This window comes from Artibeus jamaicensis, unplaced genomic scaffold (assembly GCF_021234435.1).
Source record: "Artibeus jamaicensis isolate MK-2021 breed Jamaican fruit bat unplaced genomic scaffold, CSHL_Jam_final contig_1715, whole genome shotgun sequence".
Lineage (NCBI taxonomy): Eukaryota > Metazoa > Chordata > Mammalia > Chiroptera > Phyllostomidae > Artibeus > Artibeus jamaicensis.
The window spans coordinates 2,731,697-2,758,067 of NW_026521335.1; the positions used below are offsets into that span (position 1 = coordinate 2,731,697).

General features: G+C 52.9%; 3 protein-coding genes across 5 annotated transcripts in view; all 3 read left to right on the forward strand.

Annotated features, from left to right (window-relative positions):
- The window catches only part of THEM4 (thioesterase superfamily member 4), a 64,805-nt gene extending 60,403 nt beyond the window's left edge, over positions 1-4,402 (forward strand). Inside the window, exon 7 of the mRNA XM_053670407.1 lies at positions 4,317-4,402. Within this exon, the coding sequence (XP_053526382.1) occupies positions 4,317-4,363 (47 nt within the window). The 3' untranslated portion in view covers positions 4,364-4,402. The remainder of the gene's footprint in view (positions 1-4,316) is intronic.
- Positions 4,403-4,463: 61 nt separating this feature from the next.
- On the forward strand, positions 4,464-15,488 carry THEM5 (thioesterase superfamily member 5). 2 transcript variants are annotated; one of them, XR_005082265.2, is made up of 7 exons: positions 4,464-4,590; positions 5,494-5,695; positions 6,771-6,909; positions 10,855-10,965; positions 11,230-11,354; positions 11,660-11,792; positions 13,921-15,488. XR_005082265.2 is itself a non-coding variant. In XM_037143686.2 (6 exons), exons 1-6 carry the CDS (start codon positions 4,468-4,470, stop codon positions 11,692-11,694), a joined length of 735 nt encoding a protein of 244 aa, XP_036999581.2. In that variant the 5' UTR covers positions 4,464-4,467; the 3' UTR covers positions 11,695-11,847. The 2 variants fall into 2 exon arrangements, 1 of the variants encoding a protein (XP_036999581.2); XM_037143686.2 differs by lacking the exon at positions 13,921-15,488 and having other exon boundaries at positions 11,660-11,847.
- Positions 15,489-16,993: 1,505 nt separating this feature from the next.
- On the forward strand, positions 16,994-19,568 carry C2CD4D (C2 calcium dependent domain containing 4D). Of its 2 annotated transcripts, none has more exons than XM_037143691.2 (2): positions 16,994-17,350; positions 18,363-19,568. In XM_037143691.2, the coding sequence occupies exon 2, from the start codon at positions 18,449-18,451 to the stop codon at positions 19,481-19,483; it is 1,035 nt and encodes a 344-aa protein (XP_036999586.2). In that variant the 5' UTR covers positions 16,994-17,350; positions 18,363-18,448; the 3' UTR covers positions 19,484-19,568. The 2 variants fall into 2 exon arrangements, with proteins under 2 accessions (XP_036999586.2, XP_053526442.1); XM_053670467.1 differs by lacking the exon at positions 16,994-17,350 and adding an exon at positions 17,535-17,768.
- The last annotated feature ends 6,803 nt before the right edge of the window (positions 19,569-26,371 follow it).

Sequence of the window (26,371 nt, forward strand, 5' to 3'; positions counted from 1 at the left end):
AGGAAGGTCCCTCCCAAAGGGAACCAGGAAAAGACAGCTGATCTGGGAGCACAGACACTAGATCTGGGCACACAAGCAACAGACTTGGGAAGAATGGTGGGAGGAAAGGCACCATGTGGCACAATCAGCAGCCAACAGGACAAGATCCAGCTGGAGATGTTTGCTTTGGTTCATGCAATATTTTTAATAAAGCTATTGCAACATCTAAAAGTTAGAAGGTTCACACAGAAGTCTGGATTTGCACTGGCTTTTCTTGAAAAAGTTGGGAAGCTGGCACTAGGCCTGTCCTGCATCATGACAGCTCCTGAGTGAGGCTGAGCCAGGGCTGCCTACTCTGTGTCTGCTCACTTTTCCCCTCACTCTCTGTTGTGCACAGCTGCCCCCACCCAGCCTGACCCTTGACCCTTAGGTCATAATATCAAGAAACTGAGTTTCCCTGAGGGCCGGGCCAGCCAGAGCAGTCTAAAGGTCAGCCATGGACCGAGAGGCAAATGGGCAGTCTGGGAGTCCTCCAGCAATCACCCTGGGCGAGCCTGCAGGGCCAGGCTTCAGGAGGAATTGAGTTCACAGAGGGCAAAATAGCAATAGCATCTAGGGAGGACCACCATGGAAGTTCCTTTCAGGTGGGGGCCATCCCGACAGAATGACCTGGAAGTGCAGCCCACCTCACGGGAGCTCCACCACATGTCCAGAACGATCTGGAAAGACTAAGTGCTACAGCATAGTCAGCCTTGTGAGGAAAGGAAACTCCGAGGAAAGAAGTGACATGACTTTAGACTTGGGAGCTTGATAAAAGGAAGAAAAGATTGGGACCAAGAAGTGATGGCTGCACCTACCAAGGCCTTGGTTACTCCTGTTGCTTCTCTCCACGCCAAAGAACCAGTGGTGTGCTAGAACCAGTTTCTACAAACTTGCAGGAGCCAGTTGTGCACATTTCTTCCCAACTTCACAGTGAGTGTCAGTGGCTTCACACTGGTAGCTTGAAATCAGCCACTCCGGGAACATTTATACCACAGAAATTGGCAAATGCTACCAATTTAGAGCTTCCTCCGTGCAAAGAGCTGGTTGTTAACTATTTACCAGCCCATCACTGCCGATTCTCCTGTGCACCTCCTGGCCAGTCAGATCCAGGATGTGTTTCTGGAAACAGGTAATATCTCAGCAAGAGAAGCCCCCAGACTCAACATTGTCCCATAGATCCCAAACTGGAAATGGACCAGGCAGGCAACAAGACTGGCCTCTTCCTTTCTAATTGCTTCCCTAGAGAGCCCAGGTCTGGGGAGACACTTTCTTTTCTCTGGTTGTTTGATCTCTTTGAGTTCACAGAAGAATTACTGGGCCAGAGCCCAGGTAACAGAAACCACTCAAGGCACTAGTCAAGCACCTTCCCATCTTTCTGGATAGCTGACCCCCCAGTCTACATCTAGAAATGGATCACTGTTATAGGGAGAATCCACAAGATCTGTGAAACAGTGGGCAAAGAGTCAGAAAAGGGGAAGAGTGCTTTCTCCACAATTCTAATGTTTCTCTTCCAAGATGGCCTTCACCGGCCTCCTCCATGCTTCTCCAGCTACCCAAATCAGGGCCTCATCCATGGTTTGGCCATCACCATCAATGTTCTCTCAGACACTTTTTTTCTAATTATCTTCAATTGGCCATACTCTTGAATACATTATGTCTGCTCTTCAGTACCACAGATCTGGCCAGACCTTCATTTTCTTTTCCTTTCTCTCTTGGACTCTCTTCCCTCCCAGCTGGTAGATGACAGTTGATCACCTCAACCACCAGTCAACTCCTTCAGTTCCCCTGTATTCCCCCAGACCAGAGCATCCAGCCAAACCTTGGTAATTATCAGCTCAAGGAAAATAAGAGTTATACAAGAAAGGAAATAGAACTATAATATGTGCTAAGGCCCAGAGCAAAATGTACATAACTCATAATGATGTAAATACTTGAAACTTGATTTAGCCAAATATTGTGAAACAACTAAAGTGGAAAGGTATCTATAAGAAAAATTTTGTGTTTCTCCTTTACTCTCCACACAATACTTCTGACACCAGATGTGGGAATTATTCCCTCACAGCAAGTAATTCTCTGTGACTCCAGCTGGACGGATGCCCCACATTTTAATTCTAATACTAACCAGAATAAGTGCAGACCCACAACTGAGTTGACATCATTTCAGATGCCAACTATAAGTGGTAGGTCCCCAGGTTACCCACAACTTCAGACTTGGCTACAAATCGGAGGTTCCCACCATCCTTGGATTCAATCATTTGCTAGAACAGCTCACAGAACTCGGAGAAACACTTACATATGTTTATCAGTTTATTATATAATAAAGGTTACAATAAAGGATACACATGGACATCCAGAAGGAGAGATACATAGGCCGTGGTGTGCAAGGCTCCCAGCACAGATGTTTCTGTCTCCAAGGAGCTGGGGTTTGCCAACCTGGAAGTTCTGTAAACCCCACTTTTGGGATTTTGTGGGGGCTTCATCACAAAGGCATGATCAATTATTAACTCAGTCTCCAGTCCCTCTCCCCTTCCTGCAGGAGGGGAAGTGAAACTAAAAATTCCAAGTTTCTGATCATGGATGGCTTGGTCCTTCTGGTGATCAGCTACATCCAGGAGCCCACCCAGAGTCCTCTCCTTAGAACAAAAGACACTCCTGTCACCCAGGGAATTCTAAGCCATCTAGGAGTTCTGTGCCAGGAACACGGGGCAAAGACCAATCATCTTCTCTTGTTTCCCAGAAGGTGTTACTCCTCTAGTCAGGCAACCAGAGATGGAGATTCCACTGGGATGTACAATCTGCAAAGAAAGTCTGGCCACAGAAAGGGTGATAACCCAGCTCCCAAGTGGTTCCGAGGCAATGAAACAAGAATTCCCTTTCCCAGGTACAACTACTGACTCTTGGGAGAATAGCCCTTGCATCTCTCCTGGGCAGCCTTTCTGAGATCAGCTCCCAGTTTGGGGGGGCCCCTGTGGAGATTTTACTCTCCCCTTTTCCTCAGACTCCTCTTGTCTCCTCCTCAAGTCTCATCTTCCAAATCAAGAATCTCACACAGGGGCAGGCAGAGGGAATGAAGAAATACCCAGTACCCTGGAGGCCCCAGGGCAAACCAGAGGGCAAACCAGAGGGCAAACCAGAGGGCACGGGGCGTCAGCTCCAGCTAGCTACTGCTGCTGCACAGGAATGAAGATGCACCCTTGCCAGATCTTCCCACTTACCTGGAGATACCTGACCTTTTTGCTTTGTATGAAACTCCCTGTTTTAGTGTTGACAACTAATTCACATATTCACATATTTTTGGTTAGAACCAGAACCAGGATAGATAAAAAAAACAGTTCCTCCAGTCCTTGAGGAAGTCTCATTCAAAGCTTCATAAGAGGTGAGGAAATATTTATATTCTAGTCTTCTAGGGCAGCCAAATCCAGAAGGTGGGACAAAACTCTTAAATTTCCATGTTAAATCAGTTTGCTCTTTCAGAACCTGCCAAAACGTCATCACCATTATTATTCTCATAACTCTACATTTGTACTGTTCTGACCTTTAGAATATGCTTTATTCTAGTGAACTAGAAACTGGGACTTTTACTTGAAAACTGGCAGCTTTCATTGAAAAGAAGAGACACCACCAGAGGAAAGAAAGTCCACAACCTGCAAATGCTGGCTGAGCACTGCCAACCCCCAACTCAAACCTTCCTCTTTTCCAGGCTTAGCGGTGACAAAGTTTCCCCTGCCCCCTCTCCATGCTTCCCCTCACCCTCAGCATTTTCTGTTTGCCATCGATCGTCCCCTCCCTGGAGTTTCCCAAGCCATGGAGCACCCTTGCTAAGCTGCTTCCTCCCACATGATTTTCTGTCTCCCCCTCCAAGTCCTTCCCCTCCCTGTCTATCCCTGCTGGGGACCAGCAGGCAGGGGATTCCCGTGCTGCTTTTTGCCTGGCGAAGGGCTCTGGGTGGGTTTTCTGAGTCCCAGAATGGTAACAAAGATTTGAGAGCAGACACCAACATACACTGACACACCACCAACACCCTATAAAGAAACAGGCTTCCTTTAGCTTTCTGGGAATTCTTTTGGGTTCTCCCCGCAGAACTCCAGGACAGCTCTCCGCACCTCCATGTACTATTTATTCCTCTATGCATTTTTTTGCTTCTTTAACAAATACTTCTTTCTGGACTCAAACCAGCCCTGCTACACATTCATGCCCTAACAGCATCTGCTCCTCCCCAAGCCCTGGGTGGGGCTAAGGCCCCAAGCACCTATGGGTGTTTCTCAACCAACCTGATCTTGTCTGGCCTCCTACAGTGGAAGGTTGCAGAGGAAAGCTTGGTGACAGAAAGGGGGAGGCCTGAGAGCAGGCTGCGCAGGCTCCAAGGTGCTGCTGAGAAGTCCTTTCACCTGCTGCTTCCTCAAGAGTCAGCCAGCAGCTCTGCCAACCGGACCCCAGTGCTCAGCCATGATAAGAAGAGGCCTCCAAGGGGCAGCAAGACTCAGCCACCACAGAGCCCTTCCTGGTGCCCCCCACATGCTGCCCAGACTCAACCCTGCCTCAGCATTCGGATCCTCCACAGACTCCCTGGTGAGTTCCCAGCTCGGCCAATGGACAGCCCTTTCCCTGGGGGCCTAGAACATAAGGAGCACCCCAATCTCCTCTTCCTAGACTGTGGCCAGGGCAGGTGGACATGTGTTGGGGAGCTATTTGATTTGGCAAAGGGAAGATGCTCTGGGGATACCAAGTAGCCTAGATCAAAAACTAAGACCACCAGGACATTGTCGTACAGGCCCGAATTGTGTGTGGCCATCCAGTGAGTCACTCTCCTCCTGCTACCGCTGAGCTGGGGTGTCCCCAGTGGGAGGACCCTGTGTGTGATCTTGGCAAGCCCCTGGCTCACTGCCTACAGCTGTGACTGCTGCATAAGCGTGTGAAGCCACAGGGGATCCCTCATCCCACAGGCTGTACCATGCCTCTCTGCCTCTCCTGGCATTCAAAACCCGTTTCAAAGGAGCCACCCTGCTGGGGCAGGTCCACAGCTGTGGACAAGCTGGAGTAGTCCGAGGAGGAGAGCTGGTAACCATGGTCCTCCGCAACTGCGGTCGGCCCCCAGGGAAGACAGTCTCTCAGAAAGGGCTCTAGTCTGACCATCAGCTCTCACACTCACAGGCTTGGCAGCCTTACCATATTTCCTCAGTTTCCCAATCTCTACAGTGGGATTAATACTGGCAATTCACAGCTTTAAAGAACAGCTCACAGATTTTAAAACAAGATAATTGCCAGGCACAAACCACAAGCAACATGCCCCTAATTGTTAGCCCCAATTCCTTTTCTCCCCTTACTTTGTGCCTTAAGGTCTCCTAGCCCAGTCACCCAAACCCCCTGCAAGGAAGATGGGCATTTCCCTCAGGTCACCACTGGTGGAAGGGATTAAGGAAACCAAGAATTCAGGAGCGCACTAGTCTAATCTCCCTGATTTTTCTCACTCAGGTCTCAAGATTCTGCCCAGAGAAGACAGATTTAAAGGATTATGCCCTTCCCAATGCCAGCTGGTGTCCAGACATGCTGAGCCTTTACCAGGAATTTCTGGAGAAGACTAAGGCCGATGGCTGGATCAAATTGCCTTCCTTCAAGTCCAACAGAGATCACATCCAGGGGCTCAAGCTCCCATCTGGGTTAGCAGTCACCTCAGGTAAGGCCTGGCCTGAGAGGGCTCATCAGCACAGCTGTCCCAGCCACTGGAATCGGGTCAGCCAGCCCCTTCCCCTGTGTTCAGAGAAGCTGGGGAAGGAAACTTACCGGCTCCCGACTCTCAGCCAGAAGTTTTTGTTTTGTTTTGTTTTGTTTTGCTAACCCCACCCCTTGTGCTACAGCCCCAGACAGGGAAGGCATCCTCTGCTTGTCTGGACTCTCTCCTGCCATCTGGAAAGAGCTCACCCTAGACTCCCCACAGGAGAACTGCCATCTCAGCCCTCCGCCCTTTGGCCTCACCCCAAATCCTCCTCCCCCAGCCCAAAAGGCTGCGGGGGGGCCCCCTCCCGCACTGCAGGCATGGCCCACATCAGTGCTCTGCTAGGCCCAGGCCGACTCTCCTGAAACACCCACCAGATTTACAGAGTTTTCCACCTCCATCTTTTTGCTCGTATATGTGTGTGCGTGTGCCTGGGTACAAGCAAGCGTGTGTCCATGTTTTCTTGACTCTCTCACTCATGTGTATGTTTTTCCTGCCCAGTAATGAACGGGTGGTATGATACACAGACTACCCTTGGGTTTATGGCACAAAAAAAGCAAGGGCACCAAAATAATTTTTAAAAGAAGTTGATACCCATCCAAAAAGGATATAGCTGTAGTTGTCTTTGGCGGGGGGTGGGGGGAATCAGAATTTTGGTGAGCTTCTCTGCACTTATTTTGCTGTTTAGTATTGTTGTTATTTTGAATTACTATAGATGAATTACATGAGTTGCATTTTTTTAATTTTCAGTGTATAGAGTCTGTTAAAGTCTTGACCTGATCCTGATCCTATGCCCACTCTTAGCCAGGGAACTTCCTGAATGTTTCTCCCTCCAGACCAAGGGCTCCCTGAGGACATGGCTGTGCCTCTGGCCTCTGATGGAAGACTCCTGGGTGTGGAGCCTGGATGTCCTCTGGTTCTCTCCTTGACCCTGTGCCTGACTCAGGCCTCAACCCTGTGGTGCTGAACGACTGGCACTCCATCCTTGCCCTTGTGCACTCCCTTCTCCAGCTACTCCAATGCCCTCTCTCCCCAGACAAAGGTGACTGGCGCCTCTTCACCAGGTGCATCCCAGTGGAAGGGCAAGGCTACGAGTATGTCATCTTTTTCCACCCATCCAAGAAGAAGTCCGTCTGTCTTTTCCAACCAGGCCCCTACTTGGAGGGGGCCCCCGGGTAAGACTACAGACAAGGCTGGGGTAGACACCCTTGGCTGCTTCTGGGGCTTGGTAGATCGGGCATACACCAGGCCCTGCGACTACCTCTCCCTAAGGAGCTGGGTGGGGTTGCACTAGACTGCAAGGACATTTGAGTCACTTAATCCAGTCCCATTGTGCAGATAAGGGAGAGACTCCTTATCTCCCTCCCAGCTGCAGGAATTCCTCCCAAGTGAAAAAATTTTCCAGCAAGAAGTTTTACAGGCCACTCTGAGAGGGATGCAGTGAACTTGGAAGAGGAGCCAGGCCTCCAGTCCTGTTCTGCCACTGCTGGCCTTGGAAGCCCAAGCAAGCAATTTAACCTCTGGCTCTCAGTCGTCGTACCTAAAACCTGGGGCAATAATACCTACCTACCAGCGTGGCCGATAGGTATAATATCATGGGCCTATGTGCTCATTAACCATAAAGCACAAAATAGCTATCACACACCATCTATCCACACTTAATGTTCTACCCATGTTATATCCACCAGACGCGAGAATAATTTTTGAAGACGTTTCAGGGTTTTGATCTTATTTTATTGGCCAAGCTTAACCTGCGCAGGGGCGAACTCTCAGAGTGTCCTGAGACACGGTGCCCAGAGGGCTGCAGATGAGAGTCGCACTGAGCGATTACAGCTAAGTCCTTATATAGGGGCGAGCAAGCAAGCGTTGAACAGAAGCAGACATGGCAGTTAGCTATTTGCTGACAGAGACCGAGCGCGGGAACAGGGTGGGGTTTCAAAATTCAAAACTAAACAGATTACAATCAGCCTGTTTTGCTGTGGTCAGGCTATGTTCTCCATTTCCCAGATCTCAACACCCACAGGCAAACTGATGCACACAGAGGTAAGGTAACTTAACTTGCCCAAGGTAGCACAATGCAATCAAGGTCAGATGCAGGACCCTAGTCCAGGAAGTGGGGCTCCAAGTCCATTGCTCTCTCCACTGCATTCTGCTCCCTCTAAACTTGGAAGGGAGCTAGGAAAGACCTCACTCTGGACATAAATACATCCACAAGGAATATCTGGGTGGCCTTGGCTGGGTGGCTGGGTTGGAGCATCGTTCCACACACCAAAAGTTTCCGGATTCAATTCTTGGTCAGGGCACATACCTAGGTTGTGGGTTCAATCCCTGGTCAGGGTGCATACAGAAGGCAATGGATCAATGTTTCTCTCTCACATTGATGTTTCTTTCACATTGATGTTTCTCTCTCCCTCTCTCTCAAATCAATAAACATATTCTCAGGTAAGGAATTTTTTAAAAAATCAGGCTGTCCCTGAGCCTCTTGCCTAAGGCTAGTGAGCCACCCAATCCATAACTTTCTACCTTCTCCTCCATCCCAGTGCCTGCTTTGGACAGTCACTGAAGGTTGTTGGGGTTACTGGCATTCCTACAAGGGAGAGAGAGGAAGGAGAGATAAGAAGCTCAGGGTCCCAAGGCCTGAGAAGGACCCAAATGTAGTTAAAAAGAATTCACAGAGTTTGGTGGACGTAACCCCTTCATGGGTGGTACGTTCAGACTGCAGCCCTTGGCACCTCCCAGGGAGACACTGACTTCCACACTAGTGTATGCAGACCCGGTGGACGAGGCCGGGGCCCTGCCCAGCTCAGGAATCCCCTCCTTTCTGAAGAGGAAAACCTCAAGGAGGTGGGGATGGGGGTTACGTGTGGGAGGCTTTTATTGGAGGACCACCCCACCCTGAGGTCAGTGTACTGCAGGGGTCCAGAGAAGAGATTACTACTGAATTAGAAAATCCCAGTTCAGTCGACCTCCTGTGCAGGGAAAAACACAGTTCTTACGTCTTTCTTTCCCCTGCGTCTCCCATGCTGCTCACACTGAACGCTCCACTTCTGACACTTCTGGCCACCAAATATGTGGAGGTTCTTCCCCACACCAATACTCTGGGACACCAGTGAAGTATCCCACAATTTACCTCAATTCCAACACTGTCTACCTGGACAGAGTGTCAGATCCCACAGGTTAAGGACTCAGTCCTACAAGACCGACCCCCTTCAGATGCCAATCACAAGTAGTAGGTCCCCAAGTTACTCATAACTTCTGATTTGGCTACAAATCTGAAGTTCCCACAATCTCTTCCTAGGGTTTGATTAGTTTGCTAGAGTGACTCAGAGAACTCAGGGAAACATGCTCACCAGTTTATTAAAGGATTTGAGAAGAGACAGGAACATTCAGATGGAGAGATGTGTGGGGTAAGGCTTAGGAGGGTCCTGAGCACAGGAGCTTTTGTCTTGGTGGAATTGGGGTGCATCACCCTCCCAGTCTGAGTGTGTTTGCCAGCCTGAAGGCCTCTGAACTCCATACTTTCGGGATTCCATGGAGGCTTCCTTATGTAGGCATAATTAATCATTAACTCCATTTCCAGTCCTTCTCCCTTCTCAAGAGAATGTGGGGGTGGGGGGCAGGGGAGGAGTCAGGGCAGAAAATTCCAAGTTTCTAATCACGCTTGATCTTTCCAGTGACCTGCTGCATCCAGGAGACATCTGCCTAACAAAAGATTCCTATCCACCTGGAAATTACAAGGGTTTCAAGAGTTCTGTGCCAGGAACTGGGGGCAGAGACCAATCTATAAATTTTCTATTGTCTCACAAGTACAGTACCCACCCAACCCCTAGGCAAGGAGAGGTAGGTTGCTGGCTGGCCGAGAGCCATCCTGCAGAATCCAGGTACTTGCCGATGGTCCCGGCCTGGCCAGTGAGGACAGTGAGGGGAAAGCGGCAAGCTTATGCTCTTTGACACCAACCCCTTTCTCCCTCTTTCAAGCAGTGTGGGGAGTGGAGTGACCAGAAGTGTATATGAGGCTTTGAAACCATTACCTCAACTGATCTGATAAGAATTTTTTTTCACAATTCATACTGGAAAACTAGGGCTCAGAAATGTTTAACAAGTTGCCTCAGATCAAACAGGAGTCACAGCAGGTGGGCGTGGTTCCATGGTGAGCCTGCTGGTGGGAGGAGCTGTATCACAGCTAACCCATGAGGTGCAGCCCGGACACATGCCCGGGTCCATGGAGAATTGGAACTGTGCTTTTGAATGTCAGGAACTGGAATCTGTGTTGTGTTATCTGCATTCTAAAGCCAGGTGCCTTCCAATTTTCCCCAACTTAACCAACAATGAAGTAGTGTTGGCATAAAAGTCAGCCTACAGAGAGAGAATAATTGTTTTCTGCACTTCAAATAATCAGACACTGGCCACACCCTGTGAAGGGGATCCTGGGTTTTCCCAGGCAGCGGCGCTGCTCAAGAGCCCCCAAGGCTCAAGAGCCTTATCGGCACTTTATGTCATAAGTTTGAGTCATAAATTAGCTTTCACAGTTACCTGTCTTGAAAAGGTGGGCTCAGGCCCTGGCCAGTGTGGCCCAGTTGGTTTGGTGTCCTCCTGCCAAGCAAAAGGTCACTGCTCCAATTTTGGGGTGCATAAGAGAAGCAACTGATCAGATTGATGTTTCTCTCCCTCTATTTCTCTCTCCCTTCCCTTGTCTCTAAAAAAATAAACAAACAATACTTTTTTAATGTGGGCTCAGCACGGGCTCATAAGGTGGAGCTTGCCTGTTCCTCAGAGACTAAGCCAAACAAGTCTGGGTTTTCCTTCCCCTCTGTGAGTGTGCCCCTCAAATCCTGGCAACTGCTACCAGCAATTAGGTGATGAATCAGAAAAATGTTTTCCTATTAACTCTATCAGGAAAATAAACCTTTTTTCCTGGTGAAATAAAATAACTAATTGTACCTAACACATGCTGAAGCAACATTTGATTTTGACTGATTCTATTAGCTGGGATCCAGCTCCGTGTCCTTTCTTCTCCCGGGAAAGGTAGAGGCAGGGTGGTTGTGCCTGAGGGCGGGGAAGGCCAGGAAACCAGTCTGCCTAGCGCTGCAGCCCAGCCTTGCTCCCCACCCCCACCCCAGGTTTGCCCACGGAGGGTCCCTGGCAGCTATGATGGACGAGACCTTCTCTAAAACTGCCTACCTGGCTGGAGAGGGACTGTTCACACTAAGCCTCAACATCAGGTTCAAAAAGTAAGTACAGATGCTCACGGTGCTGGCCGTGAGTCATGGTTCTTTTGATCATGGGGGATGGCTGTCCCAGGCAGTTGGGGTACAGGAGCCCTGCCTGTCTCTCACCTTCCCCAGCTCTTGGAGCTGGTAGGCGGGTCCTGAGCCCAGAGCCACTTAAGTCCTTGAGGCAAGGTGGGGTGAAGAGAAGGATGGGGGATGACAGGGGTGAAGGAGTGAGGGCCAGGGGTTTGTGTGAAGGCTGAGCTAAGCCTCCTCCTCTCCCAGCTTGATCCCCGTGGGCTCTCTGGCTGTACTGAACATTGATGTGGAAAAGACTGAGGACCAGAAGCTTCACATGTCCTGCGTCGCCCAAAGCAGAGACCAGAAGACGATCTATGCCAAGTCCTCAGGTAAAGAGGTCCTTCAGCCCCAGGCCCTGTCCTGCCACCACCAGCCCCAGAACAAATGGAAGAAAGAATACTAAGGATCCAGTCCCAAGCTGAGGTCCTGCTTTTCAATCTGGGATTGGATACCTGCTGTAGACAGGGCGAAGTGAGGGAGAGATCAACTACGATATTTTTTCCGGTGTGTGATTGCCCAGCTTGTACCACAGGATCCAGGCGCTGGGTGACTGAATGCAAATGGTCAGGGCACCTCACCAAGCTCCCGCCGTCTCCGCCCTCATTCCTGCCACCTGTTTGCCCCTCTCTTGCAGGTGTTTTCCTTCAGCTGCAGCTGGAACAGGAGTAGCAGTCCCTCTACCTTCAGGAGAGCCTACCTCTGACTGTCCTGCCTGCCTGGGACCCACTGCAGGGCAGGGAGGGCTCCCCAGGGAAGCCGCTGATGAGGTGAGGGAGAGGGCACTTTCCTCTGAGCAAATAAAGTCTCACAACCCCGCTCTCAGCCCAAGACCCTTCTGTAGTTGGAAGTCAAAGCCCTTCCAGGGCCTCCCACACACCCACTTTCCCAATCTGCACCAATGGAAGAGATTTACCGAGCCCCTGCCAGGCACCGGCGCTAAGTGAGGCACCGACCACACAGTAATAAAAAGAGAGGACCCGTGGCCTTGACGTGCACAGCTGGAGCTGAGTCACAGAGCGCCCCTTGCAGGGCTCCAAACTAGAGAGAGTAAGGGCCTGACAGGGCTCAGAGCCAAGAAGATGAAAGATATGGGTGATGTTACAGACCACAGAGTGCAGGACTTTGCCACTACTTGTACACGGTGGATCTGGGCAGCGGAGCCTTCAGGGGTGACTCCAAGTTTCTGGCTTGATGGTTCCAGGTGACATGATTGGGAATATAAAGGAGCAAGTTTGAGGTGGGCAGAGATAATAAGTTCAGTTTCACATGCATTGAGCTTGAAGTGTCCGTGGAACTTTCATCATGTGGCGAACACAGCAGGAACCTGGTTATGATGGCTTGGAGCTCAACATTGATGACTGACTGATTTCATTTGCAAGTCATCAATATAAAAACTGACATGGAGCTCCTGGGGGGTGGATCATGCAGAGTGCAAGTGAGGAGGAGGAGAGGGGAATGAGGGTGGGGGGGAGAGAAAGGAAGGACAGGAAAGGGGGTCGGAGATAGAACCACTGGTCACACTAAGGCTCGCAGCTGGGGCAGAGGACAAAAAGCCTGTTAAGGCGGCACAGGAGTGATGGTCCTTACAAGGGTGAGGTCAGCTGTATCAAATGCTAAGAGAAGGCAAGACAGATGACAAGTAAAAACAGGCCTTCGGATGTGGCCATGGGAAAGGTGCTGGTGTCCTGTGCTAGGAGGTGGGAGCAGAATCCAGATTATGATGGATAAAAAAATGAGTGGGAATGACAAAGTGAAACTAGATGATTCTTTCCAGGAATTTTGTTGTTGAAATGTTATTTAAAGAAAAAGGTTTGGGTGTATTTATAAACTGCTTTGGAAGGAGCCAGTGGAGAGAGGCTGAAACTCTAGTCTAGGGGAGAGAGCGGTGTCATCCAACAGAACAGCCATCTGGTCTTAGAGATGGGTCAAGGGCACTTTGGAGACAGTAGTCATGGGAGAGCATCAGCATGATTCTGAGACCAAAGGGAAGGAGTGGGCAGGGGAGGGGCGGAAGAGGAGGGGAAGTTGACAGGGTTCATCCAAGAGTGCCTTGACTTTCTCAGTGAAATAGGAGGCAAGACCATCAGAGGGGGAAAGTTCTAGAGGGAAGATAATGAGTTGGATGAGTCACTATGAGGACAAAGAAAACAAATGCCCAAGTACACGTAGGCTGAGCATGCCAAAGGCCTAGCTGCTGCTGGAAACCAGGTACCTGGAGCGCCACCAACCTGGGGTAAAAGGAAGGTGCAAGCCAGCTGGCAAGACCCAGGGGGACTGATGAATAAGTCAGTGAAAACAGTGGTACCTCTGGAGGACAGGGGTGGGAAACAGCTTCTTCCGCAGGAAGAAGGTGAAATCCTTCCACTGGACAGGATTCCAACCAGGCCAGTATATGGAGGTGATATCCAGGAGTGTGTCAAGGACTAGAGAAGTTTTACCAAAGACTGAAAGGTCGAAGTAGGGAAAAGTCAGGTATTTCTCCTCTTCTCTTTGCTTTGGGAGGCAACTCAAGTAGTAGCTGTGCCTCCATGGTTACAGATCCTGCTAAACAACCCTCGCCATCCTATTTGACTGTTTAGCTCTTCTAATACCTCTGTAACAAGTTCCCTGTGTTAAACTCCCTCTGTTGAACCGCCTAGAAAGGTGCTAAATTCCTGATTGGACCTTAACTGATCCAGCCAGGCTGCAGATTATCTCCTGTTGGTTTTCAATCCCATTGCTGTGCAGCTCGCGGAGAGTGAGCGCTCTGGTAGGCACCCTTGACTTCATTAACTTAATATCCACCAAGAGAAGGAAATGGAAGGAAAGAGGGAGCAGGAAGGTAAACTGTCAAAGACTGAGCACACTCCTGGCTAAATACGAATCTCTGTTCATTTCCCCTTTCACATTGTGCAGCCAAGCCCAGCTGGAGAAAGAACAGTACCACGCTGTCCAGTCACTTTAAAGTCATGACCACTACCCTCAAGTGGGACTGTGGGACTGCCCAGTGGTCATCCTGCAGCTTCCTACACCATCCACTCTCCTGCTCTCCTAGGTGACCGCTTTATTCCTGGTCCTCTCTACTCCAGCCCCTAGAACCACCTCCTCTCTGCTGACGACCTTGCTTCCTGTTTCACGGGGAAATCAGAAGCATCTACGAAAAATAAGCTTCCACCACCATAGCTCCACCCATTTTTTTCACCGTTTCTCCAGTAACTGTGGGTGAACTGTTCCCACAGCAGGCACGGTCTGTCTTATGCGCCACACCTATTTCTTCTTGTCTACTCAAGAATATTGCTCCCAAAATTCTCCTCTCTTCTGTGTTATCAATTTCCCCCTTTCTATTGGGTCTTTCCCATTTGCAGAACAGCACAGCATTAGTTCTGTCATTGAAAAAATTCTCTCTTGATTACCCCTCCCCCTCTGGCCATTACCCCACTTCTCTCTTCTCTTTCAGCAAACTCTCCAAGAGCCTTTGCTCTCCCTCTTCCTCCTACTCTTTCTCGGGGCCACTCCAGTGTGCCTTTTGCCTCCACCACTCCACCAAAACTGCTCCTGTCAAAGTCACCAGTGACTTTGCATTGCTAAATCCAATGGTCAGTTCTCAGGCCTCATCGTACCAGACCTTGCCACAGCATCTGGAACAGCTGGTTCCTCATCCTCCCCACCTCTAAATGCTGGAGAGCCCAGGATTCGGTCCTTGGATCCTTTTTCTTTGCTACCTACACTTCATCAAGTCTTGTGACTTTAAATTCCATCTACATTTCTCTTGGTGCCCACATTTATACTTCCTGTCTGGATCTTTCCTCTGAGCTCCAGATTCGCATATCCAACTGCTTACTCCACATCTCTAGTTAGATGTCTAATGGGCATCTCAAATTTAATAAATCTAAAACTGAGCTCCTAATACTTCCCCCTCTCAGTAAATGGCAACTCCATTCTGCCAGTTGCTCAGGCCAAAAACCTTATCATTCTTTTCCTTTCGATAGGGATAAGAACCCTATTGACTTCATCTTCAGAATATGACCAGAAACTAACTGCTCCAACCCTATCCATGCCCCAGTTATCTCATGCAAAGATTACTTCAAAAGTCTATCTCATCTCCCTACTTACATCCTTATCCCCCTACTTACAGCCACCAGAGCAACGCTTCCAACACTTGTCAAGTTACATCACTTCTCAGCTCACCAGAAGTAAAAGCTGAAATTGTTTCAGTGGTTACAGGCTCCACCAATTCTAACCTCATCTTCCCCTCACTCATTCTGTTCCAGCTGCACTGGCCTCTTTGCCTCCTCCACACTCCAGGCATGCTTCTGCCTCAGGGGCTTTGCGTTTGCAACTTTTCTACATAGAACAGTTTAGCCTCACATATCCTCCCTGCCTCCTTCATATCATTACGGAAACATTATGTTCCCAAAGTGGCCACCCTGACCACACTATTGAAAATTGCATACTCTTCTGATACTGTCTGTGAGCCTTCCCTACTTTAATTTTCTCCCCAACACTGACTTCCATTCAATATACTATTTTCACTAATTTATCTATGTCTATTGTCTTTCTTTCCCCAGTGAATTATAAACTCCATCTGGCCAGGAGATTTATCTGTTTTCTCACTGTTGTGTCCCCAGAGTCCGGCACAGTGCCTGCCACAAGGTAGTAAAGAACTATGGGTGACTAAATGAATGAATAAAGGCACAGAATCCAGCTCCCCTGAATTCTACCCTACCTCTGGACTTATTACAGAAGCCAAACGTGTCCTTATTGTCAGGGCAGACTTGAGTTGGGGCTTCTGTGGTCTCGTGCTTTACCAGAAGTCAACCTCATTGATGCCCATGTGATCTCATGTAACCACCATGCCAGCTCTGAGGGTTAGGTATATTTTCCCCACTTTCCAGATGGGGAAGGTGGACCCTAGAGAGATGAAGGTGCCTCTCAGAGGCCACACAGTACAGCTAGTGTGTCACAGGGCCCAGGGCCCAGCCTGACTAATGCCAAAGCCGTGATGTTCTTGGCTGCAGCATGACACAAAGACCACCTGCCCCGGACAGGACGCCAGGGCCAGGGCTGAGCAGAAGCGGGAGGCGTGGGAATGGCGGGCCTGGGCGTGGCCATGAGTCTCCACAAAAGAAATGCTTGCTCCCTCAAAACCCTCAAATATCACAGGTCAAAATAATTATCTTGTTTATTTCCTACATTTCACAATCTTTTTTGTTGCTCTCTGCACATTTATTGTCTGTCTCTCCCCTTAGACTCCTCTCCCCCCATCTACCCCCAACACCTGGCACAATGAATGGAGGAAAGAAGTGACCCAAGTACAATTCTGCTTAATATCATTAATTCATTTAACAATCCTGATTGAATACCTGCCTTGTTCTAAGCACTGTCCTCATGATGTGTACAGTGTAGTAAGACATTAAATAATCACAGGCATAAATCACAGGGAAAAAAATGTGATCGATGCCACAAGGGAAAATTATGGGTGCTGGGCGTCAGAGAGGGCCTCCAGGCCTGAAGGATGAAGGGGCGCTGTCCAGGGACGGAGGAGAGCCTCCTAAAAAGGAAATTAGCTCAATGCGTTGAGAGACTAAAGGATGATGGGTATGCCTGGCCTGCAGTTGACGTCTGTCTCACACTGTCAGCAGTGGCCTGTGCGTCCCAGGCTCCGCCTATGGGGAGAAGAGGGGAGGGGAGACATCCTCCATGTTCACAATTTAACAGCCCTCCACTAAGCATGGGGTGGGGGAAGTTGTAGACAAGCCTGACCTGGGCTACTGGCAGAACCAGCTCTTTCCTAGTGTTTCTATGTTCAGAAATCCTGACCCTGGTCACTTTTCCTTGGGCCACTGCAATTCGGAGAACTAGTCACTGCCAGTGACTCTGTCTGGGAGCTATTGGGATGGCTCCAGAACTGTACAATGGGGACCAAGACACGACTCCAGCAGGAGGGTTTTGCAGAAGACGTGATTGGTGTGGGCTTCACCTAGGAGGGCTGGGTGGGGCCAGCGCGACAGAGAGGGTTGGAGGCCACCGCACGCTGAGGGCCACCTCCCTCTTCACTGAAGCCCTCTCCAACTCCCAAGGAGCCCGGGCCCAGAAGAGGAGGCGGGGGCACCGGGCTGGCACGCTGCTAGAAACCTGGCTGGAGGAAGGAGTTAAGAAGGCCGGGCTGATGGCCACAGAGACAGAGCGCTGTTTATCCAGGAAAAGAGGTCGTACGTAGGCAACGGAGGCCCCTGCCAGCTCCTCCCAGAAGGCCTGGGCTATGGGAGCAAGCTAGAGAGGAAGCTGCTCCCTCATGCTCTGAAAGCCTCCGGACCAGAGACCAAGACCCAGAGGCCGCCCAAAGGTGAGGCCTGCCCTCTGGGTGCCCGACAGAGCCCGCATGGGCCCAGACTCCCAGGCAGACCGTCGGAACCCCGCGCACACAGGGGTGCGGCGAGCGCAAGGTGGCAGTAGCCTCCCGGAGCCCGTGCGGGTGGCGGAGAATCAATGCTGCCTTTGTGCTCGGTGCCAGGGAGAAAGGAGTGGAGAGTGGGAGGGGCGGCCCAGGCCCCTCCCGCCCTGCACACTCTGGTTGCGGTGGGGCCGAGCGGGAGGCAGCCGGACCTTCGGGGCTTAAAGCGGGTGGGATTCTGTGTCCCAGGAGGGTGCGTCTCTTGGATTGGCCCTGGGTGTCGGTCTGCAGCAACTGGGTGTGCCGCGAGTCTGCTTCTAGCCTGGAGCGACTCCGGAAGGCGAGGGAGGAGCAAGAGGAGGCGATGCAGGTGGGGGTTTGCGGGAGGGTGCTGCGGTTGAAGGATTGCTCAGCCTGGAGAAGCTTGCGGTGGAACAGGGAATATAGCAGCCCAGGCAGCGGGGGGGAAGGGGTTCCAGGGGCTCCAGAGCAGATCTTGGAGGAGACCCCGGATCTAAGGAATGGGCGGGGGAGAGCTGGAGATGGGCGAGCCGGCCAAGGGCCACGGTGTCTCTTCAGGGTGAATGTGTGTATATGAAGAGGGTTAAGGACCTGGGTCCGTTCGTGACGACATACCTTGATAAGCAGGTGTTACTCTAGTCTCACAACAGAAGTCTAGGACTCCAGTGGGTGTGTTCGGCTTTCTAACTCTAAAGTGGATGACATCTTTAGTACTAATGGGTGTGTACTCCGAGGTCCCAAGGCCTGCATCTGAAAACGTATCTAGCCCCCGGCTCCCTCCATTTCTCCCCGAGCCCCCAGACTTCGCCGCCCTTGGATTTTCCTGCTCCAATAGGGGCCCGTGCGCACCGTGGGCCCCGGGCGAGGTCGCGGTGGCGGACGGCCAGGTGTTCTTTCCAGCGACACCCACCTCGGACTCCTCTCCTCTTCTCTCTTCGTCCAGCCAACTCCCCAGACCGCCACTGAGACCCTGCATTTGGCACCTTCTGGCCTCTCGGAGCTCGCACTTTCATTACCCCCATCCACCGCATGTGGCTGTTGGAGAAAGCTGGCTACAGGGTGGGGACCGCGGAGCCCGAGGCCCGGTGGGCGACCTGCAGCCTGTTCTCTAAGCGCCGCGACCCGGGCCCTACCGCGCGCGCCTGCCCCAACGTGCTCACCCCCGACCGCATCCCTCAGTTCTTCATCCCACCTCGGCTCCCGGGCCCCGGAGGCGCGGGACCCCAACCCGCGCGCGAAGCGAGCGGGCGGGGCCTCCGGGCGGCCTGCTCGCTGCCGCACCTGGCGGGCCGCGAAGGCTGGACCTTCCTGCTGGAAAGCCCGCACACGCGCCGGCGCGAGTCCCTGTTCCACTCGCCGCAGCCCGCCCCCGCCGAGAGGCTTCCCCCCGCGCCGGACCGGCTGCACGGCTCCGCCCCGGACCTGCGCCTCTGCTGGGCCCCCGACAGCGACACGGCCTCGTCGCCGGAATCCTCGCCCTTCAGCTCGCGGCGGCCTGGCCCGGGCCAGGCCCGGCCGCCCAGGCCGCGCTCGCTGCCCCGGGAGGAGGCGAGCTCGGCCGACACCAGCCCGCGCGCGCCGCCGCTCTTCCACCTGGACTTCCTGTGCCGCCAGCTGCGGCCCACGCGGTACAGCGTGGTGCGCGTCGGGCCCCGCGGCGGGCAGCTGCGGCTCTGCGCCGAGTACCCGGCGGGGCCCGGGCAGCTGCGGCTGCGCCTCGTCAGCGCCGAGGGGCTGCCCCGCCCGCGAGCCGGCCCCGGCAGCAGCGGCGGCTGCTTCGTTGTGCTGGGGCTGCGGCCGCGCGTCCGGCCGCGGGACCAGCGGAGCCGCGTGGTCAGATGCAGCGCCAACCCCATCTTCAACGAGGACTTCTTCTTCGACGGGCTTGGCCCGCCCGACTTGGCCGCCCGCAGACTGAGGGCCAAGGTGCTGGAAAGGGGCGCAGGGCTGCGCAGGGACGCACTGCTGGGGGAGTGCGAGACGCCCCTTATTGCCCTGCTGCCCCCCTTGGGTGGGGGGCTAGGTCCAGGGGCCTCCTTGGCACCTACACACCACAGCCTGTAGTCTGAGACCGGTCTGCAGTTCCCATTCCTTTCCATCTGCCTGGCGAGTATTTATTTTTTGCTAATAAAAGGTCTGTTTATCTCTAGTGAGATATCTCCACTTTTTGCACCCTACAAACTCTCAGGTCTGCCTCCCAGCCCCCTACCTCTGCCCTGGCCATACAGGTATGGAAGGAGCTCATCGACATGGTCTAAGTTGGAGCAGACCTACAGTAGTTGCCCTCAAACTCGAAAGAGCATCAGAATAACCAGACATCGGAAAACCAGGGTAGCTTGTTAAACACGCAGAGTCATGGGCTCCATGCCCCAAGAGACGCAGAAACTAGTTTCAGTAGATCTCAACTGAGGAGGACCTGGGGCCCCTGTCCAAAAAGGCCCCCGCCCTCTCAGGGAGCCCTCCAATCGCTGAATCGCTCCAGAAAAAGTTCTGTGAGGAAAGCCACCTTCCCCTGAGGGCTCCTTGGGGCCACGCTGGGGAAATCAAAGCTCCCTCTCTGAGCTCCACCTCCCTCCATGAGCCACATCTGTCCTGAAGAAAGGTGAAATGTGTGGGTCTTGGGAGCGCCTTTAGGTGTCCTCTCTCTTGCCTGTCCCTTCCACACCTGTGCCATCCTGGGGGGGCAAAGCCAGAGCCCAGAGCCAGAGTAGCACTGTGGTACTGAATGACCGAGATCTGATGTCCCAGGAATTGAGATCCTGGGTGAGGAGGGGGTCCTATGGGAATGTGAGAGCTGGGGATGCCCAGAAAAGGGCGCCCCCGTGAGTGGGGGGAGGGCGTGGAAGGTGGATGAATGAATGTAGGTCAGATTGTGTTTATCTCCTACCTGAATGTCTCTGACGTCAGCAGTGACCTTATTCTGCCTTTCCACCTTCCTTGGAGCTGGTTCCTCTTGGCTCAGGCCAGGCTTGGAGGAGGGTAGGAGGGAAGGAGAGAGGCACTGGGCCAGCTTCTTTGGCCCTTTCCTTTGAGCCCTTTCTCATTTTCCAGAGCGCCCTGATCCAGGGCCGAGCCTGCTGGATCTTGATACACCTCTGTGTGTGTAAAGCTAATACAACACACACACACTTCTCCATTCAAACAGCTCCCTAGTTCCTTTGCTTCCTGAAGTTAGGTTCTTCCGCCCTAGCCCTAGGCCACCTAGGCCAGGGACATGACCTGCTCCAGGTGTCCACCAGGTGGTAGCATTGACCAACAAGATTATCACCAGGCAAAGAACTATGGTTCCAACAATTTAAGTCATTTATTCCTGTCAGCGACCCCCATGAAAGCTAAGTACTACTGGGTTCAGTGTGACTTTGGACTTATCTAGTGAGGAGTAGAATTAGGGTTCCAACCCAGAGTCTGGCTCCAGAGTCACTTCACTATAATATCCCTCAATGCCAGCTGCTGCCTCCCTACCGGGTCACTCTGAAAGGGGTCTCCTCCTTCCAACCATTTCAGTCTATGAAGGCCACACACCCCCACCCCCCACCCCCCGCTGTCTAATGCTATCTCTAGTACAGTCCTCTACTTCAGCCCCAAATCTTCCTGCAACGACCATTTGAAAATAGCTGGAAAGAAATGTTGAGGTCACTTAACCTTTGTTGGTGCATTTCTCCAACAAACACTGAAGGACAACAGGCATGGCTTCAGCAGTGGTCCAGTCAGGTGTGGGGATTGGACAAGACACAGAATAAATAAGTTACATGGGGAAAAATGTAACTAGGTGATATGTTACAGAGAAAAATGAAACAAAAAAGGAGGGCATAGGGAAGGAGAGTCAGGTAAAGGGAAGAAAGGAAAGTTATAAGGATGGAGGAAAGGAGGGAGGAGAAAGGAACCAAGTTCTTTGTACCAGGTCCTGTATTTTCCTTGTGTCACCCAGCTAACTGCCACCTGCACATGTACACATTTGACTGAGGAGCTGGATCAGAGAGGAAAAGGAAATTTACCTGGGAATCAGCTTAGCTACAGGGAAGACTGAGGATTGTAGCTCCACCCGGGCCCTCACTGCCCCCTGCCTCCCGGAGGAGGCTGCGAGGTAGTACCCAAGTCCACCCTATCACGGAGCATTGCACCCAGAATTCAGAGCTGTGAACTGTCCCCCTGTGATGGGGGCCGCGGTGTTCCTGGAGGAACTTCCTGGCGAGCTAGCAGCACAGGTATCGCCTGGGGCAGATCAGGTCCTAAGAACACCTCCTGCCACAGACTGCTCTGGCCTCCAAGCACAAGCACTTTCACAAACACATACGTCAGACCCCTTTGTAACTGAGGACTAATAAATGGCAGGATGCACACATTCTTGACCAAGCTTTTTGGTTCCCAAATTCAGAGCTCCTGCTTTTCAACCCTTCTTGAAGTTCAGGGCCAGGAGCTGGGGTCAAACTCCAGCTGTTCCCTCCACCCACAGTGGCCTTTGTGACAGGAAGGGGGGGAGGGGTGGAAGCTGTAAGATCTACAGATGTTAATAAAGAGAGGGTTGTTCTTTTTAAATGGATGAGGGGGAGGGTACCGCCCGCTCCCTGAATCACTCCAGTAGGTTGAGGGGTCCCCAGGCACGGACCTGCTAGAAAGGACCCAAAGAAAACTGGTCTCTAATCATGAGATCAGGCTTCCCAGAGCAGGTGGCCCCTCAAAGGGTGGCACCAGGGTGGTAGGGCAGGCAGGCTGCCCAAGACCCACATACGTTTCCCCTTCACAACCCCAGGCCCTCCCTAGAAGGACAGGCTTGCACTGAGCTTTAAGTGGTTTCTGTGGTTTAGGGGGTGGGGAGGAAGGGAAAGAAGTTGGTGACTGCTCCCCAGTTCCAAGCCACCACCACCACCCTCCACCCGCTCCAGGCTGCTTGCCCCCTGCTTTGAGATGCCCCAGCCTGATAAAGTAACTTGGGCACTGTGGGGGGTAAAATGATTCTCTCGATCCTTATCAGCCTCCTCCTTGCATAAGAAGATAAAAATGTATTCGAAAAGGAAACACCCGGCTTTGAAAGGACTGATTCATTCAGAAAAGGGGCTGTGATTGGAGCAGAAAGGAAGGTCAGGCGTGAGGGGCACTTCCCAAAAGGATGACCAAGATGCCTTCCTGCCCTGGGAAGAAAGAACCTCGGTCATCCATGCTCTTTAGGGATGGAGAAGCGTAGAGACAGGAAAATATCTGAGGAGCATGTGACTCACCTAGGCCGAGAGGCCAGGACCCTGTCTTCCCACCCGCTGCTCCACCCCTCACTTCCTCCGCATCCTACACAGTGTACGAAGTGGCCCAGCTGGGAGAGGCAGCCATACCTGTGGTATCTGGGGCAGGCAGGGCTGCCTGGCACGGCGCCACGGCCAACAGCCCATTCCCGGGCACTCTGCATGGTCTCACTCTGTGTCCATGACTGAGAGGTCAGGAAGGGCCTGGGACCCAGAGTCACAGAGGTAGAGGGGCTTAAAGAGAAGAGACAGAGAAAGAAGACTTGGAAAGGACAGAAAATGGAAGAGCCACAGACAGGGAAAGGCTCAGGGAGAGACAGAGAAATGCTGAGTGGAAGCAAATCCAGGCACCAGAGGGCAGGGGGAGGGGGACATCATGGCCCAGCACCCTGTCCCTCTGCCCTCTGTCCCTCTACTCCTCTGCCAGAGGGTGCTGGGTGGGGTGGCATTTTGGAGAGCTCTGCTTCTTATTTCAAGCCTGCCTAAGGACAGAGCCCCCAGACAGACCAACATCCTGTTTTGTGCAGGGAAGTGCACAGAGATACGTGGGCCACGAATTTACCAAAAGGACACGGGGATAGTCAGAGGCTCAAACATACAGACATACACCCTACTCTCCATACAAGATGGTCCCCCAAAGTTTCCACTCCACTCTTCCCCATCTCCTTTGTCAACCATTTGGGGAGTTGGAAATTCCTCCTCTACCTCTAACCTTTGTCCCTCAAGCTGCAACCTTTGGGAGACTCTGGGAGCTACCCAGGAGCAGAGGTGCTGATGGCAGCAGAGTGGGAAGCTCCAGGGCCCGGCAGGAGCAGACTATGGCAAGACGGGAGGGCCCAGAGGGAAGGGACAGCTGCCTGCCCTCTCCACGCCAGGTGCCACGTGCACCAGGTGGGGGGGAGTGGGAAGGTCACGCGGCTGTGGCGTGGCCGGCTTTCGCTCTGCTGTTTACCAGCTGTGAGGGAAAGCAGGAGGAGGTGCCCGGAGCCTCCCCGCTGCAGGCTGGCCCCTAGCCAGCTGGCCTGTTGGGTAACGAGGAGAGCCAGGCCCAGCTAATCAAACTCTGGGCCAAGGCTGCGTGAGAGAAGTGGCATCCAGGACCCGCTGAAGCCTCCCCACCCTGCAGCCCTCCCTCCACAGAGCCCTTCTTTGGTGCAGGTGCCAGTGTGGGCCCACGCAGCCTGGGGGACCTTCTGCCCCGTGACTAGTGAAGTGTAGCACCCCTCGTCCCCACTCCCCTCCCACTGTTCCTCTGCCTCCACACTCTCCCCCAGGCCCAACAGCCCAGGAGGATGCAGAGGCATTAAGGAGTCCAGGAATTCTAGGGAAGGGCAGTGAGGGGACGGGACTAAGCAGGCAGAGGCCTCAAGGAACCAAGGAACCACTGGGATGACTGATCGCATCCTGAAGAAGAGGCACAGTCCCTGCACATAAGCCTACCGCTCCCTCCCATCTCCTCATCTCCTGTCATCTGTCACCTGTCAGGGAGAAAGCACTCTGTGATTTTGAAGTCACAAAGACCCAGGTTCAAATCACAGCTCAACCACTTACTGTCCTTTTGAAAGTGTGTTAAATCACTTAGCTTATGGGTAAATCTGGAGTAAATATGTTTGCCTCCTGGTGGGTGTTGTGAGGATTGAAAAAAATAATGAATTTACATAAAATACATGGCAAAGGGCCAAGCACCCAGTAGGTGAATGCTAGTCCCCTTCCCTTCCCTTCACCTGCCCTGTTGCTCCTCTGAGCTCCAAAGTCTATTCCTTTGGTCCCTCCCCTTGTCCCCTCCTGGTGCCAGGACGCTCTGCCAGCCACTCCTTTCCCCTGCCTGCTGACGGGCCAGGTGCTCCCTGCCTCCTCCCTCCCCCCTCCCCTGGGCCCTGCTCCCTGCCCTCCTGGGCAGCCAGGGCAGCAAGGACGGCACTCAGAGAGTTGCCCCAGGGACAGGGCCCCACAGAGACACCACCGAGCCACGAGGGGTAAGAGGCCCTACGCCCTGCTGGCAGGTGGAAGGGGCTGCCAGGAGGTTCAGAGGAGAGGGACAGACAGATGGGACTGGTCGAGAAGTGAGGAAGGGAGGAGGAACAAGACAAGGGAGGAGAGAGATGGGACTGTCAGGGGAACACAGGCAGGTGAGACAGGACAGGTCTTGATAGAGGCGAAAGGAGGGGCTGGAGACATGACAGAGGAGTGGAAATAAGAAATGGGAAATACATGAAGGGAAAAGAAAGGGAGAAGTGAGGAAGGAGGAGAGGAGTGGGGTGGGTGGAGGAGATGGGCACAGGCAGGGAAGCTAGATCAAGAGAAGGATTAGAATGTGGGCAACCCCCCCCCCCAATGTCAGCAGCCCCTGGTAGCAGTGGGGACACTGCTGCACAGGCTCAGCTGTCTGGGACTGGGGAGCGGTGGCTGGAAAGGTGGCCACTCCAATTCTGTTCATTCACCAGTGGAGAAACCTGTCCTGCCTATGAGGATGACAGACAAAGCTGGGAGGAGGAAGAAAGGTGCCCATGCCCACTGGCCCAGGGGCATGCCATTTCACTTCTGCAGAGAATGTGGGGCACCGAGCCCAGGGAGGTAGGGGACAGAGAGTCAGGCAGTCTCTATAGCCCCACCAGTGGTCTAACTCGGAGACCCCCTTAGAGCACATTCTATGGCCACATGCTTGGTCAGCTGCAAGCACTGAGGGGAAACCGTGAGTGCCGGGCTGCCAAGCTCTGAGGCCCCCTAGTGGAGGAAGGACGCCACTGCCAGGCATGCAAGGGATCACCCCCCCACCCCAGGACTGCCCCGAAAGTGCAAGGCTGGAGGCCAGAGAGCAATGCCAAGGTGCCACGTCAGAGAGGAAGCTGGGTGGGGCTAGGCAGGATCAGCGGGGCAGGCGGGAAGGGCCGGATGGAACCACTCCCACCCCCAACCCAGCAGGGGCCAGGCCTTCAAGTCCACTCAGCCCAGCGGAGGAAGCCTGCCAGAGGGACAGTATGGGGGCTGGAGGTGGGGGGTGTCCAGGATGGAACCACAGAAGGACAAAGATAACAGAAAAGTGCATTCGGAGGCTAGGGAAAGTATGGGGGGCATAAGGCAGAGCTGCAGGGTTTTCTGGGACAGAAGACTGGCCCTGTACCCTGTGAGGAGCTGTTCTACGGATGTAGCAAATGGACTGATGGGGGGGGGGGCCTTCAGGGGCTCCCTGGGCAGATATTTAATAAAAACCACATGAAAGAACAACCCTCAGTGATGCTCTAGCTCAGGCTTTCTGCTCAGCAGCTGCCCCTGTGGAGGTCTGCGCCTCCCTGCTCACCCCACATCAACTTACCTGTGCTCCCTGCTGCCCACCTGCTCTCCACCCAGACAGATGCCACAGAGCAGGTGGGAAGGGCGTCCTCCCTGGGCAGCCTGGTGTGTGGGGGAGCCAGGGAGGCAGAGCGAGCTCTGTGCTTGCAGCTCCCCAGGCCTCTTCCTCCAAACATCCTCACCAACCTGCTCTCAACCCCCACACCTCTGGGGTTCCCAGGTGCCCTCAGGCACAAAGAATCCCAAGAGACTGAATGCCCACGGAGATTTAACTCTGGCCGAAGAGTATTGATTGAGTACCTCTAATGGCCCACACCGATAGAAGCTCTGGGAAGAACAGGGCGAACGAGGCAGACACAGTCCCTGCTTCCCCATTGGGTTTACTATCTAGCAGAAAGCCCCGGTTCACGCAGGTAATGACACAATT

What these genes read in the sequence shown, in the direction of transcription:
- C2CD4D (XM_037143691.2), top strand. Translation starts at nt 18,449, where the DNA reads ATGTGGCTGTTGGAGAAAGCTGGCTACAGGGTGGGGACCGCGGAGCCC.
- THEM5 (XM_037143686.2), top strand. Translation starts at nt 4,468, where the DNA reads ATGATAAGAAGAGGCCTCCAAGGGGCAGCAAGACTCAGCCACCACAGA. An exon ending in GATCCTCCACAGACTCCCTG is followed by an intron (nt 4,591 to 5,493) that starts GTGAGTTCCCAG and finishes TTTCTCACTCAG; the next exon opens with GTCTCAAGATTCTGCCCAGA. An exon ending in TGGGTTAGCAGTCACCTCAG is followed by an intron (nt 5,696 to 6,770) that starts GTAAGGCCTGGC and finishes CTCTCTCCCCAG; the next exon opens with ACAAAGGTGACTGGCGCCTC.